Source organism: Otolemur garnettii, unplaced genomic scaffold, assembly GCF_000181295.1.
Source record: "Otolemur garnettii isolate 467f Iridium unplaced genomic scaffold, OtoGar3 scaffold00036, whole genome shotgun sequence".
Taxonomy (NCBI): domain Eukaryota; kingdom Metazoa; phylum Chordata; class Mammalia; order Primates; family Galagidae; genus Otolemur; species Otolemur garnettii.
Genome location: NW_003852431.1, coordinates 12,276,951 through 12,294,646, shown reverse-complemented (window position 1 = coordinate 12,294,646; position 17,696 = coordinate 12,276,951). Strand labels below are relative to the sequence as shown.

General features: G+C 41.0%; 1 protein-coding gene across 2 annotated transcripts in view; it reads right to left on the bottom strand.

Annotated features, from left to right (window-relative positions):
- Window positions 1-17,696, bottom strand: part of KLF12 (Kruppel like factor 12) — a 424,059-nt gene that overhangs the window by 110,421 nt on the left and 295,942 nt on the right. For both annotated transcript variants that reach the window (XM_023513201.1, XM_023513200.1), the window contains one exon: window positions 4,484-4,619. In XM_023513201.1, coding sequence (XP_023368969.1) covers window positions 4,484-4,619 — 136 coding nt within the window. The remainder of the gene's footprint in view (window positions 1-4,483; window positions 4,620-17,696) is intronic.

The window sequence follows — 17,696 nt, the reverse complement described above, 5'->3', positions numbered from 1 at the left end:
AAAAAAAAAAAAAAAAAGAGCTCTCTAGCAGCATTTATCCCCCCTGGCAAGGGTAAATGCCTCCCTGATCTGCCATCAGCAACGCCACCCCGGGCATCACAGTTAGTCACTCACTACTAGAGAGTTAGACTTCCATCTAATGATCTGAGTCAAAGGGTATTTCTGTGATAGTATCTGAAGTGGGGATGTGAAGATGTCCCAAACCCATTAGGATTATTAAATGCAAACATGGCATCTTTTAATGTGCCAGGAATTTGAGAAGCATCTTAAGAGGAAAATGAAATAATTTAATACCTGGAATTTACAGACAAAATACATGAGCCCTCTCTGGCTTTTTCTAATAGCACAATCAATTCAGTTGAGTTTATTCTAATTAGCAGAGAAGAGACATGGTCCAAACATTCTCAAACCTTTCAGTCAAGGAGGGCAAAAGATGATGACACAGTGGCCCTTCCAACACTCAGACGACTTTTCCTTTTGTAGACTGTCAACAGCAATTCTCAAAGGGGTGTTCACTGGGGGGCTTGGGAATGTCAGTATAAATATAAGCACACACTAAAACATACCTAAAACCATATTTCCCCAGCCATTGTCTCTTTAAATGAGGGTACCAGTAGAGTTTAATTAAGTAGCACTGTCATAATTTGCATTTTACTCCCTCACATTCCAATGTAATGTTGTGATTTATAGAAGATGGATTTTTGTATTTCTGAGAATGTTTTTGATAGAATTACTTCTCCCTAAACCACATTATTGCTAAAGTAACAATGAGTGTAAAGATTAGAAGTAAATCTCAATGAATATCAAGCTAGGTGGAGAGGGGAGGAGGGGATTCATTCCTATTTGATACAGCACACAGTATATGGCTGAAGGGCTCACTTTGAACTTTGACTCAATCTATACGAAAACTAAGTATATAAACAAAACATGTACTCCCAATATTCTGAAATTTAAAAAAAATTAAAAAAAATTAGAAAACCTATTTCTCAAAAGTTGTATGCTGAGTTCAAAGGTCAAAAAACCTTGCAAATTTAAGATGGTTATAGCATAACATTAAAAAGCCACAACATAAAAAAGCCCCAGAAATATAAGTTCCCCTCCCTAAATGAAGGTAGGTTTGCAGTCAGAGAAACTTGGGTTTGAATATATGAACTCAGTGAATTACTAGCTATGGGACCTCCGGGGAGATAATAAACTTCTACTGGCCTCTGCTTCTTTGTCTGTTGGGTAAAAACAGTATCACGAGGCCAATTAAATGAAAACTGTAAGAGTTTTCCTGGAATCTGCCAAAAAGTAGGCTCTCAGTACCACTTGTGTTTTCCCTTTCTTTCTCATCTCTTGTACTGTCTGCTACTGTAATTTAAAACACCTGAACACAGTCATACATCAGATTAAGAGAAACAGGATGGGCATTAACTGTTTAAATTTAGAACAAGAAAAAAACCCGCCGTATTTCTGACTTTGTAAAAGGCAATTTTCCAAAGTAAGAATAACAATGCTTGAATTAGTGACCAGAAAGGTCTAAGGCAGGTGTCCTCAAACTACAGCCCGCGGGCCACATGCAGCCCAGCTAAGTCATTTATCCAGCCTGCTGGGTGTTTTTGCCACCGCTGCCTGCCCTGCTTAGCAGCCGACTTATCCCGGGGCCTGCAGTCTGGCCCTCCAATGGTCTGAGGGACAGTGAACTGGCCCCCTGTTTAAAAAGTTTGAGGATCCCTGGTCTAAGGCAACAGTAAGATACTTAATTGTTCTTTCAAAGGGCATTGAAATGAGAAAGTACTAAAGATAAGAGGACAATATCCAGAAATTCACTGGTTATTTTTCATTAAGCCATCTAATAAAAACAAGGGGAAGAAAACAGTGAAGTGTTTTAATTATCTTAAATGTAATTTGACAATAAACCATTTAAAAAGAATATTATCTGAACAGGTTCAGATATCAGAGACACCAGTCAAAGCAAAAGTTATTAGCATTATTAATTTCTGTTGACTTTGTTTCCCCACTGAGGGTTATATCAAAACCAGAGGGAGCAGACCACTCAAACATGGGATGACAGGACTCACCGGTCCTGCAAAGACTAATTCTGGACAACAGGCACATCCCCTTCTATCTTTACTTGCTTCCTCTACACTTCACCTTACCCTTCTCTGCTCCATGCTTACTGAAATCATTCTATCTGTATCTTTATTCTTTAGCTTGTTCCTGGCAGTACAGAAATTCCTTTCAGATAGTATTATCTCTTTTATACCTTGATTCTTCTACTACCATTAATAAATGAGTATTACAAATGTTTAAAATAAGAAGAATAGGGATACAGAAATCAGAGGATTAGGGTAACAAGGCCAAACTTTACCTATTAAAAAAAAAACCCATTATTTTGTCTAGGATTAGAGTTAATTATGATAATATGCTCTAATCATGTGCCTTTACCTCTCTTTCTCGAAACATTTATTTCATGGTTATGCTCGTCAAGCTGCTGAGGGTAACGGTTCTCGCTTTACCGTCAGGGAGAAAAAAGAGAGAAAAAGCTAGACTAAAACAAGATAGCCATTCAAAGAAATGCTGGAATGCTAGAAGTTAAACATTGTCTGGTTACCACTGTTTTAAGATCTTAGCAACTCCGGGATTCAGTACCTGCCCTGGCTCAAGTTAATATTTGGTTTGGAGAAACTAAGTTATCTGAACAAGTCAGAGAAAACCTATATTTTTGTAAGTGCTCAAGTGGAAGAATATTACTGGTAAGAGATTTACAGGCACTCTTAGAAAATGATGTTTTTGAAGCTGGAAGTCCTAAACATTATCTTGTCACCACTTATTGTAAGACTTTGGACAAATCATTTACCTTCTCTGATCCTTAGTATCTTCATTTGTAAAGCCAGGATTTAATTTGTATAACCTAACTGTTATAGACTTATACTATTGCACTATTACTATTACTTCTACCATTAATTATAACACTAATTCCACAATTAAATAAAGCCTTCTGTGTGTCAAAACATTGTGACTTGTTTATAGCTTGTGTCTATATCAAACTCTCTCAAAAGTCCTGACAGTTAAGTATCTTAACTCTCCTGTTACACATGAAGAAACATCTCAGAGTGCTTTGGTGAAATACCCTTCCAGAAGTTACATAGATAATAAGAGCCTGAAAGTGTATCAGTCCAGATCTTTCTGAGTCCACATTTTATTTTAGATCCATTATATCCTGTTTCCTCTAATTAATATATATATATAGTGGTCATACACAAATATAAAGATTATCTCTAAAATATATATTATTCATTTTATAGACATTCATTTATACCGTAATTTCCGAAATTACATATCAATGCTCTTTTTTAAATTTTTTATATTTCAAAGCCTAATACATGGAACAGAGTAGGTCCTTAATATTTAGGGGAAAGGAATTAATATGTAGGAGGTAACTAAGATGACTGTTAATGAACAACTGTGTGAGCAATAACAGTGGCTACTTACAGCCTCCTCTTCAAGATTTTGTTATTAAAAATCACTCTAGAAGGCAAATACCTTATGGTATCATTTACACGTGGAATCTCAGAATATGCCAAACTCAGAGTTGCCAGAGGCTATGTGGGACATGAGAAGATATTGGTCCAAGGGTGGAAACTTCCAGTTACAGGAAGACAAAGTGCTGAGACTCTAACAGACAGCATCCTGACGACAGTTGATAATAATGTATTGTACACCTGAACTTTACTAAGAGCGATCTTAACCATTTGCACCAAAAAAAGGGTAATTATATGAGGTGATGGATGTGTTAATCAACTTGATTGTGGTAATCATTTCAAAATATATACATGTATCCAATTAGCAGGTGCACTTGAAATATGTACAATTTTATTTATCAAATATACCTCATTTTAGTAGAGCTGAGAACAATTCCTTCTAGGGGAAAAAATATACATGGACTAGCAAAGCTTCAACTGTAGACACAAAGCTGATATGATAATAGTAAAGGAGTTACTTTCGCCAACTTCGTGGCCCAGGTAAGAAGAGAGAGAAAAGATTCCATTTAAAATTATATATGCTTCCCCTTTTTCAAAGGGTGATAACATCTGCCACATTTAAATCTTCAAGAAAGCTATTCTGTAACTTCCTACCACGACAAGATAATGATACTTGCCGTATTTTATTTCTCCGACATTGTGTGTGAATATTAATGATCAGATAGTGATATTCAAAATGAATGACGTTTTTTTCAGAGTTAAAGCGAAGGGTGCAGGAAGTATTAGAAAAGATGCACAGAGATCCTCTATCCTATTAAAACGTAAGTTTCTGACTTTTTAAACACTCCATTCTCGGCCCTAATCTCCTGAAGACCATTTAGCTGGGTGGAAAGCTGATGACACGTGTACCGGTTCAAGCTAGAATGACATGGCTGGGGGACAGGAGAGGCTGCAGTTTCCGTTATCCATTGAACACCTTGGCAATTCTTATTTCATCCTGAGAATATGATACTTACTCTTGTACTGCTCTGGCTATGGAAAGGGCCGTAGATCCAGTTTCATTAACGCTATCTAAGGTCACATTTGGCAGGTCATCATCATCACTGTCACTTTTACTTTGTCTGGGAGATAGGCCTCGGGGGTCCATTTGTGCTGGGAAAAAAAGGCATATATAATGAATTAAAATTAGCACGCAGAAAGTTAACCTTGTCCTGGACCAACATCAAGCACGGATCGTCTCTTCTGTGCATATCGCGCAAATGGAATTCTCTAGACATCACAGGAATGAATGAACGCTCTGTATGGTAGGCACCAAGTACTCACTGACTCTTTTTTCCATTCTTTGGAATTACAAACCCTACACCGGTTCTCCAGTGTTCCAGGGTATGATTATAGAAAAGAAACTATAAAATCCATGGCATTACCAACTCCTACATGGTCTAAAGCTGATTATGGAGCTCAAGAGCTACTGTTCAGCCTCTGGCTGCTCCTCCTCCTTGCTTCTGCTGCCAGAGTTCTGGCCATTTCCTTGCTCATTAGCACTTTCCCTGGAAGGCAGAGAGCATGGGGTACAGGGGATATGATTTGCTTATAGCTCTCAGAATAAGTTAAAAGAAGAACAGGGTTTGCATGAGTAATGCGAAGTCTCAGGTACTTTCTGTACTTGGGTGAATCATTGTCTCGCAGATCATGCCTTTTGTACGTGGAGATCTGAGTGCATGAAAAGGACAGAAGTGGGTTTTAAATATCTGTCTGTAGATGCTAAAAGTGCTCTTCATTTCCAACCTGATTTCATTTATCAAAAGGCATTTTCAGATAGTAACCTTCTTCTCCTGTGAACGCGCCAAGGCCAGCCATAATTCAATGTTCTGACCCCCGGGGCCAAGACTATCAGATCCTTCAAATGCGAGGGCTGTTGTCGACATGTAATATGTTACCACATTGTTTTCAAAATTAGGTTTCATTTCCACCTACTTTTCCCTATGAACAGCTTTAGCAAACACTGCCCAGAATTTCTATCAGACCCTGCCTCAAGCACAAAATTAGCACATTTTTTTCAATGATATAGCTCCATTGTTAAAATAAGCAACTTCAATCTCACCTAGCTCTGACCAGACTGTTGATCATCAAAGCCGACTACTAGGTAACATTTCTAAAACTTCTACCACTTGCAAAGGAAAAAAAAAATGCACGGACAATCATGGTTACAATGACATTTGGGCACATTTAGAATTTCTTTTGTCTCAAATCATTTTTTTGTTACTGTGCGTCATGCATTAGGCAGAACCAGATGAAATTACTGGTATTTCACCTTTTTTTTTTTTTGCACACAAATAGGTAATTTTGATGATTGTACCTAATATTTACTAATACAATATGGCAACAACTATACCTAGAGAGTCTGAATGTGTGGCTAACTAGTTTAAGAAAGAACTTACATCTGTTGAACACAGTGTATGCTAGTATATTTGGCATACATTCTGCTATAAATGTAAATATACCAAAATGTGCTTTGCATAATGGAAGTATTTGGTAACTATTGGTTGAATTAAAGAGAAAATAACTCAAATAATCTGAAGGCAGCCTATCCTCAACTGAGGTGAAATTTGCCCCCAAGAGACACTTAGTGATATCTGGAAACAACGGGAGCGGACGGGAGGAAGGATGGTACTGGTATCCAGTTGGCAGAGGCCAATGATGCCATTAGATAGCCTACAATAGACAGAACTGTCAGCCCACCACAACAAAGAACTAACCATTCTTAAATGTCAATAGAGATTGAAGAGTTCAGAAATTTATACAAAAGTATAACACTTTTTGACCATTCAATTACATAACTATTCCAGTTTCACCATCACTAACAAAGAAACTGTGATACACTGGATTATCCATATTTTCTGGTCCTCTTCTCAAATAAAACAATTCATTATCATGCGATTCTGCAATTAATTTTCTCAAATACAGCATTCATTTCTTCAAGTGCCAGGAAAGATTCAGTAACATTCACTAAGAGCTTTTTGAATATTTCCTTTGTACAATATACTGGGAGACAAAAAGACTTTATTTCCCAGCTGATCTCCAGATAAGATTCCCTAAGGATGCTGGAGAAACTCTTTGTAGGGCAAAGCAACCAGGTCCACCACCATCTGGTAACTGGTGGCTTAACTGTTCGGTCACTCCAACAGAACTTGAAGGCATCTTATCATTTAAGGTTCATTTTGCTGTAGGAAATAGACACTGGCTCAGGCTAACTAATATTCAGAAGAATGTACTAGAAAGACACTGAGCTGCTCACAGAATGGAGGATGAATACAACCAGCGCTCAAACGACAGGACCCAGGGATGATCTGGGCATTTCAGTAAGGAATTCACAGATAGTTTCTCTTTGGGTAATCATTATCTCGAATGAGTCATTTAACAGCCATCATAACTATTCAAAGCCGCCAGCCAAGAAAATGAGTATCAGATCTATCTAGGCTTCCAAATGACATATTGTGTGGTGTAACTTACGCTGCAAATGTCAACAATTTAACATTTAAAGCTGTTGAAACACCAAGCACGCTAAGACGCCTTTGCCAAGATACCAAATTAGCAAATAGCCAAAGAAGAGAGAATATCCTGGTCATCCCACGTTGTCCAAGACAACTAGAGCTCTCACAGGTAAGTAACACAACTCAAGGAAGACCCAGCCAGCCCACCAGTAAGCGGTCTGGCTCTGAAAGTCAAAGTCTAACTGTATGAAAGATATCAAATAACGTGGGTGAGAGTCATTACACGATCGTCTAAATTATGTTATGTTTACATCTTATTGAAAGTTTAAAATATGTTAAATGTGATATCTTTTTGATGTACTTTTCAGGAGCGTCGTAATTGAGGATTTCTTTCCAATATTTTCAATAAATATTATGAAACACATCTGCTACCATCATGCTGGGAAATTCTTTTTACTCATACCTTCAGCCAAGCTGAGGAAGTAATTAGAAAGGCTTTTTAAAATCTGCATTGCTGATTAGGTCAGATGATTAGCTTATCTACAGACTTGCATAATTCCACTCTATTTTTATTAAATGTGGAACAGGGACATCCATCCTCTTCCACCTCCATTAGTCTTTGAGCTTCTCAGTCTATTTGGGAAGGACTGACCCTCTGGGTGCCCAGCTAGAGACTATAGGAAAGTTGCTTGGACATCAGAACGAACAAACCAACAAACCTACTTCTCTAAGTAGGAGACCAGGAGGTGATCTACAAGCATCCCAAAGAATTTTCGCTTGAGATTTTAATCCTTTTAAATGAAAAAGGGATCAGACAGTTTGGGGTACTCTAGCTCACGGCTGGAGGAGCTGACACTCCTCTCAGTTGGAGGTGCTCAGGGACACCATTGAGTTTCAATCTGTGTTAGAATTTTACTATAAAGCACTACCCCTCCACGTGTCCCTATATCATGCCCTTATGTGGTTGCTTCTCACAATGACTCTGGGTTTGATGATGTGACTTGATGTCATATAGTGGGATGAGCAAATGTGGCAGAAGCAGAGGATTGAGAAGCACAGGCACACTGGCATTCCCTTCTCTCTTGCTGTGTTTAGGACCTAGTCAATACATGAAGCAGCCTAGGTGACCCTACAAGAGTCCTGCTGCTCAGCTGGGGGCCCCAATCTCACCTGCAGATGCACAGTGTGCCACTGTAGGCCAACCAGCCACACCAGTCTCCAGATGACCATGGCCACATAAGTGACCCTGGGTGAGACCAGCATGGAAACTGCCTGGCTACACCAATCCCAAATTTATAACCTGTAGAATTGTGAGCCAATAAAATTGGTCCTACTGTAACTTTGCCATATCTGGGGAGGATCTGGTAGGAGGCAATACAGGACCAGCGCGCCATGAATTCCCAGCTGCTTCCAGAAGAAATTCCTTCACAATGAAGTGGACAAACTATCACTACGACTATCAGCCTAGCATTCTGCTAAAATGAGCTAAATTTGGCCTAAAGCTGCCTCTGCACATATTTTAAGTGTGGCCTAACGTTTTCTCTGTACATGTTGAACCCTAACACAACCTGATGCATAAACAGCTTCTAACCTACTCATAACAAGGAGCTGAGTCCCCGCCTCTCATAACCGCCGAGTTTCAGCAGATCACAGGCAGCCAACTGTTCAAATCAGGTTCAATTCCGGCAAATGCCGCCTTTAAATGACTGAGCCAACACCTCACTTCCGTCTTTTCTGTATGTCACTTCCTTTCCTCTGTCTGTGACTATAACCTGCACTGCAGTGGGGCAGCACCTTCTCAACCATTTTCAGTCCTGACTGCTGCTGCTGGATTCTAGAATTGCAAATTAAAGCCAATTTGCTGTAATTTTGTCTTTTAACAACATCCTCCTGCTTTCTGCTCCCCAGAGCCAAACTTGCTTTTAGTGACATAAATGTAAGTATGATATTAATATATAAAAAAAAAAAGGAAAGTAAGATCTCCCTACCGAATTCTACATTATCTGCTTTCCAATTCTAAATACTTGAAGAAATTCACAGGTGTTCTGACTTCCTCGGCCTCTTCTTTTATTCTGCGGTGTTAATCAGGTGGGGTTTGTCTCCCCTAAGGGGCCATCTGGTGATGGTAAACAAAGATTTTCTATCCTTTCTCTCAAGCTCCTGATGGGAGGCTCCTATGGGTGGGTTCTCCCTGGTGTGAGGTCACCCAGACCTGTATATCATGTCTGACTCTCCCACGCACATGAGGCATTTAAACTTGGCTTTTTTTCCCTCCCGCTTAATGGTACACTGACACGGACAGGCTCACGTCCATGCTCACCTCCCGTCATCTCCGCCCGGGGACTGACCAAAGATTAAGCACTTTTCTAACTTCCACTGAAATAACTCTGCCCAACCTCCGTATTTTTTTTTAATTAAATGATAGCTGTATACATTAATGCAAACATGGGGTACAGTGTAGTGTTTTCATATACAATTTGAAATACTTTCATCAGACTGGTTAACATAGACTTTGTGTCATTTACTTAGTTATTGTGTTAAAACATTTATACTCTAGTTCTAGAAAAGTTCACTTGTACCCTTGTTAGACAGGCCATATAGGTTATCTTTCCAGTCACCCAATCTGCCTATTCTTAAAGGGAAGGATGTTCTCCTGTAAAACCCCACAGTCAATGTGTACACCACCACCATCCATGAATATCCATTAAAACCTACGGATATTTTCCTAACAGAAAGTCCCAGAAGGAGATGCTGGATCCCTTTATGTCGCCCATCTGGGCTGGCGGGGCGAGGGGCACCCACAGATGGAAGGGGCGAGGCAGCTGCGCCTGCAGGGCCCACATGGCTGAGGAGCTCTCTTTGTCCCTCCCTCGGCCCCTGACAAGCTGCCTGCTACCTGCAGATGCCCTAATTGTTCGTCCTGCCAAGGCTGAAACATGTCCCAGTTAGAGAGACACTGGCTTCCAGGAGAGCGGCTGCTTCTTCATAGAAAGGAGGGCAGCGGGGGATCAGGGGAAAGGGGGAGATGCGTGTTTGCGGAGGACGTGTGTGTGTGTGTGTGTGTGTGTGTGCGCGCGTGCGCACGTGTGCGTTTGCCTGTGTGTGTGTGTAGAACACGTAGGGGAGAAATTCGTAGTATCAGTGAGTAGAAAAGTGTTTTCCTCAACACATTCCAAGGGAAACTGTCTCCAGGAGGGTCACAGAGCTTTTTTTAGGATAGAAATATGGCTTTGGCTTCAGAGAACCTGAGGTGCCTTGTGGTCCTGTCACTTCTGACCCTCTGACCTTGGGCAATCTACTTTATGCTGCTGTTCCTCAGTTTCTTCCTCGGCCTTGCTGCTGGGAGGAGTGGAGGAGATTGTACAGAAGCATCCAGCAGGGTACTCAGCAGTCAATCACCATTCTGCCTCACCCTGCCAGGAAATTCACTGCTTCTTCAACCATCCCTTTCAGAACACTCCTTCCAAATCTCTCACCATCTCCTTTTCAATTAGGCAGTTTTCTTTTTATATGTACTGAAACTGAAAGTACCATTACAGAGGGAGATCACATATTGGATAACGTACTAAACCACCACTTCTCTTGACCCCAACATTCACGCATGTAGTCAATCCGCAGATATTTATTAGACATGTACCAGGTGCTAAGTACTCTTCTGGGTGCTGGGGAAAGAGCGGTGAACTAGGCAGGTTAAGATTCCAGCTTTCACACTATGGGAGACAGATAATGAACAGATAAAGAAAGGACCTTATTTGTCCTGTTATCAGACAGTAAGTGCTGTACAGAGAAATGGAGCAGGGAGGGCAGATGGGGCCACTGACAGGGATAATTTTTGAGACAGAGGCCAGGAAAGACCTCATGGAGAAGATGATATTTGAGCAAGGAGCTTAGGAAGTGAGTGGCTGTGGGGGAGGAGGGGCAGCCCAGGTAGAGTAACAGGTGCAAAGGCCCTGAGGGGGGAGTGTTTATTAAGTGCCTGAGGGCCAGCAAGGGGTGGGGGCTGCAGCTGGGGCCAATAAAAGGAGAAAGAGGAGGATGGGGACAGAGAGAGAAGAGAAAGGTTGCGGGGGTGGGGGAGGAGACAGAAAGAGGGGACAGATAGACAGGGGAGAGAGGGGACAGATAGAGGAGGGAGAGAAGAGGATAAAAAGGGGGAGAGAGGGGAGGGAAAAGAGTGTGGAGGGCTTTGGAGGGCTGTGTAAAAATTTTGCATTTTGTTCTGGGTGAGAAAAGAGATCACTGGAGGATTCTGAGCAGAAGGAAGACATGCTCAGAACCGTGTCATTTGTCAAGGATCCCCTGGCTGGGGAACCAGAGCACAGCGAGATCCAGCTGGAGACACACTGGAAGGAGTAAGTGACTCATAGTGATATTCTCTAAAAAGTGCACTAGCTCCTTTTTCTTTGTTCACCTCGTGAACAGTAATTAAAACTCAGGACTTGAGGATACGAAGGGCCATAAAGCACGTCCTTCCTAATGTATCTGCCCAACTGGTCTTCTGACCTCATCTGGTTTCAGAACATCAGTGATTTAAAAATAAAGCTTGGCTCAGCGCCTGTGGCTCAAGCAGCTAAGGCGCCAGCCACATACACCTAAGGTGAAGGGTTCAAATCCAGCCCAGACCCGCCAAACAACAATGACGGTTGCAACCAAAAAATAGCCAGGTGTTGTGGCGGGCGCCTGTGGTCCCAGCTACTTGGGAGGCTGAGGCAGGAGACTCGCTTGAGCCCAGGAGTTGGAGGTTGCTGTGAGCTGTGATGCCATGGCACTCTACCCAGGGGGACAGCTTGAGGCTCTGTCTCAAAAAAAAAAAAAATAAATAAATAAAGCTTATTTTGCTAGTGCATCAAGACATAGGGTGAGAGAAACCTCCCCAAGTGAATAAAGCTTGACTCAAAGGACGTGCGCTCCAAGGTTAGTACCAGCCCTGGGGCCCACTGCACTTACTCGGTTCAGCTGGGCCCTGCTTCTCACCTCCTTTACTTTTGCTACTGCTAAGGGGCCTGTCTCTCCAGAGCACCAACTGCCACTGTCCACAGAACTTCAAATGAAGATTTAAAAATTCAATCAGTTATGTAAATCTTGTAATGTTTATACTGTGCAGTTATAATTTGCTATTTATTCACGTTTTCCCCCAATTCCTATTGGTACACTTGACCGTGTAATGGCTTCTGCTACCATTATGTTAACAAATAACCTCATAACATTCTTATAATTCCCTAGTGCAAGGTCCACTTCTCAGTGAGCATGCCGTCAGGCCTCCCTGCAGCTTCCCAGACCTTTGGTGGTTCTTCTTCAATTTTATTTCTGGTTTGTTCTTAAAACTCTCTTCCCTTGGCTTCAAGAATAGGGAAACGAAGGCCTGTGGGCCTTGCCACCTGGTTTTTGTAAATAAAGTTTTATTCAGCCACGTTCATTTATTCTGTATCTGGCTGCTCCAGTGTAGCAACAGGAGGAGTGAGTAATTGTCACAGAAACCATATGGCTTGTCATAAAACACTATCTGGACAGAGAGAACGTCTGCTGACTCTGTGATACGCTGTACCCTGGGGTTCTCTCTCTCCCCGATTATCCTCCCACCTTCCCCTGGGCCGCCTCGCTCTGCACACCCTCAATGAGGGTTTCCATCCCAGGTTTCACTAGCTCCCTACCCTTCTTCCTGCCTCTTTACTGGTGAGTTTCTCAGCAATTTCCACAGAATTCCACCATTGCCCCAATTTCAATTACTATCCCAGAGGCGATGAATACCAAATCCACGTTCCCAGCTCTAACCTCCCCTCCTCAAACATCAGTCTCCTATTTCCAGCACCCTACTGACCAGCTCACCTGCTTGTTCAAAAATCAAGCCCTCCTCTTCCTCCTGGTATCTGAGTTTCAACTGATACATCCATCATTCTCCCGGTCACCCAGGTTCCAAAATCTCATTCATTACATTTGTCCGCCTCATTCATTTGGTAATTGTGTTTGTTTTTACTCCACATTTTTTTTTCCTGTTGCTTCTCACCAAACTTCCTCAAAGTCCCATCCCGCAGCCCCACGCCCCCATCCCGTCCTGCATTTCTCTAGTGAGTGAACAAATATAGGAGTTTCCTTAAGACATTTCTTTGAAATCCCTGACTTTCTCCCACCACCTAACAAACAAGGTTCAACAGCACGTCCACAAGCATTCCACAGCCCAGTTTTCACTGGGGACTCTGACCAGCCTTAGTTCCAAAGCCCCTTAATCCAGCACTGTCAGGTTATTTATTCCTTTCCACTCACCATTTGGCCAACAAAAATCTACCCCTCCTACAGAAGCTACCTTCTCCCTGAATCCTTTCACTTACTAACTAAATGTAATCTCTTCTTTTTAAAAAACAGCCATAACTTGTATTCATATAAATTACTGGCATTTCTGCACTTCCTATTTTGAAGTATAGTTAATTAAACATATGTTTATTTTTTTTGTCTCTGATCATTCTGTCTACTCTTTCAAGAGACAGACCATGACAATTATATGCCAGTCAAATGTAATATTTACTGATGAAGGTGATGGTGATACACACAGATCTGTACGTAAAACATCACAGTAGTTTCCTGCTGGTAAGACATTCTGCAACAGAATGATAGAAATGTCCATTTTGCATTTTATTTTAAAGCCACATCCTGACTTACATTCTAATATTAACATTTGGGGTGCAAAAGGCATAATCATAAAATTCCTATTACTTAATAAAATCTTGGATTGTATTTTTGGTAGGGTATGACACGGGAGTGCAAATTTCCCTAATTTTTATTCACTTTGCATCTGGATTCTATTACACCGGCTTTCTCTCTTTTCAAGAAATCATTTCAAATACTTCCACACAGCTCTCACTCCTATCATGTGGATTACTGCTTAGAAACTGCAATGAAGGAATTTTATCATTTGAAGTATTAGTTTTAAAATGCACATTTGTTGAAATTATCACAACAGCTGCTAGGGTTTTATTTTTCTAAAGACTCGTAACTAAAACTATTTTTCTTGTTTGTAAAAAAGAAAAGGAACACAGATTTACAGTTATCTTGTGTTCTGTGGACGTATATGTTAAAGCACAAAAGCCTTTTATGATTAAAAAAGCTCATGAAATATTCCATTAATAAGCAGGCTTTTCCGCCATGCCCGATAACCTTATATAACTCTCCATAGATAGCCAAGAGCCTGAAGTCTGGAGACCTTCTGAGTCACCTCCCACTGCTACCCTTCGTTACCTTTCCATGTCATCAGGTCCTTACAACTGCTCCACACCCAAGCCAATCAGCTCAAATTGACTTACTCAGAATTGAATTCACTTTAGGCAGACATTTTACATAATAATAATTTTGTAGTGAGCCCATATGGGGAATAATGAGATCACCAAACTATTTTCGTGATTAATGCACAGAGAAGATGATTTTAACCATTAATCTACAAGCTTTTTATTCACTTATCTTAGCTGGTGTTTTGCTCTGTTTTCTGGTATATATAAGATTATAGACAATACACCAATTTGTGAATTAAAGATGCTGCTGGATCTCTCTGTGGCTTTCAAGACTCGGTCATTCCTTTTCACCTTTACTTTTAGCCTCTTGTTAAAATTCTCTCGCCCTTGGAGTCAGGGATGAGCACACTTGGCCCTACACCTATAATGCATTTTCATCAAGTTATATACCTCTTGTGCAAATCCTCATTTTTATTTTTAATCATGGGAGTTTTCTTTCTCATTTGAGTGAGACACACACACATACACACAGACGTGGGCCATTTCACCCAACATTTCCTGAGTTCCTGTGTGGGCCACAGGCAGAGAACTCTTAGCACCACTCAGATGAGACCTGAGGTTGGTTGTGGAGGCTCACTCATCAGCTGGCCTTTAACTTGTAACTTCACAAAATATAAAGCTCTACACAACAGACTTCTGGAGACACTTCTGAAAAGCAGATTATCTCAGGTGTTATATTTGTGAATCCTAGGGTCTACTGGGTTAAAATTGTGAAACAGAAGTTTCTTTTTAGGACAAAAATAAGTGTTGACTCTTCACTTCCTAGTGCCTTGCTTGGGACTGTCCTACCCTGGAGTGAATACTGTAACTGTTCAAAAATGACCTGGAAATATCCTTAAAAACAAGTATTGCTACATTTTTTCCTCTGTTACAATTTCAGTTGAAGGACGTATTTGTTCACCTCCTCATTTTACTCAAACTCGAAAGAGAAATACTTACTCTGTAAAATTAGAGAAATTCTCAACAGCAGTTCTATGGTTGGGGTACTTTTATAGGAAAGCATACTTCCATTAGTTTCCATCCATCCATTAGAAACGTGTATTCTCTGGCCAGGTGCAGCAGTTCATGCCTGTAATCCCAGCGCTCTGGGAGGCTGAGGCAGGAGCATTGTTTGAGGTCAGGAGTTCAAGACCAGCCTGAGTAAGAGCGAGACTTTGTTTCTACTAAACATAGAAAAACATAGAAAATTGGTGCCCGTAGCTTAGTGGCTAGGGTGCCAGCCACAGGCACTGGAGCTGGTAGGTTTGAACCCAGCCTGGGCCTGCTAAACAACAATGACAACTACATCAACAACAGAACAAAATAGCTGAGCACTGTGGTGGGTGCCTATAGTCCCAGCTACTTGGGAGGCTGAAGCAAGAGAACTGCTAAAGCCCAAAGGTTTGAAGTTGCTGTGAGCTGTGACGCCATGGCACTCTATCAAGGGCGACATAGTGAGACTCTGTCTGGGGCGGGGGGGAGGGGGGGAGAGAAGAAAAAAAATTAACCAGGCATGGTGCTGGTACCTACAGTCTTAGCTATAGGAAGGCTGAGGCAGGAGGACCACTGAACCTAGTAATTGAGGTTGCTGTGAGCCTAGCTCAGCCCGCAACACTCTAGCCTAGGTGATAAAAACAAAAAGAAAGAAAAAAGCAAGAAACATGTATTCTCTCTGTTTTGGTTTTGTTGTTATTGTTAAAGAGACATTCTTTCTGTACTTCACTAATACTCCTCCCCTCCTGATAAATCATTTAGTTTGTGAGAAGACCAGTGAGATTCCAACCACCTGGGAATGGAGTTACTTTCTCGGGCTGCAGGTTGACCACTGCACGGGGCTTTTTTGGTCAGACCCCTTCCTAAGTTGAAGGACTCTGATCTGTTCAGATAAGGAGCCACACAGGCAGGTGGTCTCCAGAAGGGACTCTTGAAGAACAAGGTTGAAGTTATAATTTTGTCTTAAAACCAGCCAGGTGAAATAAGCGTTTTGACAACGTTGCTATAACATACACAATACTGGGAGAGAGCATACAGGGTCTGACAATTAAGTTAGCAAACTTTGTCAAGGATGAGTTCAAGAACTTACTTGCCAGGCCTCATATGATGACAGCTCTGACGGTCATTCCAGAAAACGAGTTCCAAAATTGCTCTGACAGGAGGACTAGGCCCTGGCGTCTGTGCATAGCTGCCCAAGGAGAGTATTGCAAAGGTGACTGCAGTGATACTGAGCAATGATGCAGTACTTTTTCTAGGATGAGTGTTCAGACTTAACTGTCCGACCTCATAGGAGGCACACACCAGTCTTTCTAGCTCTCCTAATTTTATACTGGGTTTACACCAACTTCCTAATACAAGCCAGTCTCAGGGTTGTGAGAAGACAGAGCTGTGATTGAGGACGAGGTCTTGAGCTTTCCTAAGCAAATTATCAGGTAAACTGAGGGGTGCTTGAGGTTGCTGTGTTTAGTCGGTAAACATAAGGTTTTTTTAAAAAATAATAATACAGTACTAAAGAAAAACAGAATTTTTTTCATTAAAACCAGTGAAAATTTAGACTGCTCTAACACTCTGCATTCTGACATCATCCAGCCTAATTTCCTTGACCAAGGCTGCCAAGTTACCTCAGCACTAAGCATTTGCTGTCCCCGGGGCTAAGCGGAGGATCCGAGAGCCAGGATGTCTCATTACAACCCAACCGGGCACGGGAACAGAGCGACTTCCTCTGTGCCCCCCACATTTAGACTATCAATTAAATAAGATCTCAGGGGCATCACATCAACTCGGCAGGATTTTTATTCCCTTTTCTCCTGGAAATGAGAAATCCTCAAATCTTGAAACTAATTTTTTTCCATTGTCTTGCCCACCCAGTATCCTTAATATAAAATAAAAATAGAAAGAGTCATTAAACATAGGATCCAGTACATGGTACCATGAAGTTGCTTGTAAATTCTAGTTATTTACAGCTTTTATGTCAATTTTAAAGAAATTCCAATCATACATAAAAAGGCCATCTACTTATTCTCCCAGAAGGTTTTTAAAAATTTTAACGTTTTGGGATGGCATCTGTGGCTCAAAGGAGTAGGGCGCCGGCCCCATATGCTGGAGGTGGAGGGTTCAAACGCAGCCCTGGCCAAAAAAAAAAAAAATCTTAAATGTTTTGATCATTTATATCATCAAAAAAGTAGAATATCACAGAAAGGCCCTTTCTGTATCTTTTTTTCCCATTTTGTTTCTCTCAGTGTTTACTTTGCCTATTCATGATGTCCTTTAAGTACCTGTGTATCAAGGAGTAATATATACATGGTTTTATTCTTTTAAAACCTGCACATGTTATATTTGGTGATTTTTTTCACTTAACGTTGCATTTGAGATTTATTCATGTGCTTTCATTTTAATTGTCTTATAGTACTTCATTTTATACATGGACCACCATTATTTATCTATTTGTGTAGTGATGAAAAGTTAAATTGTTTTTTTTTTTTTTT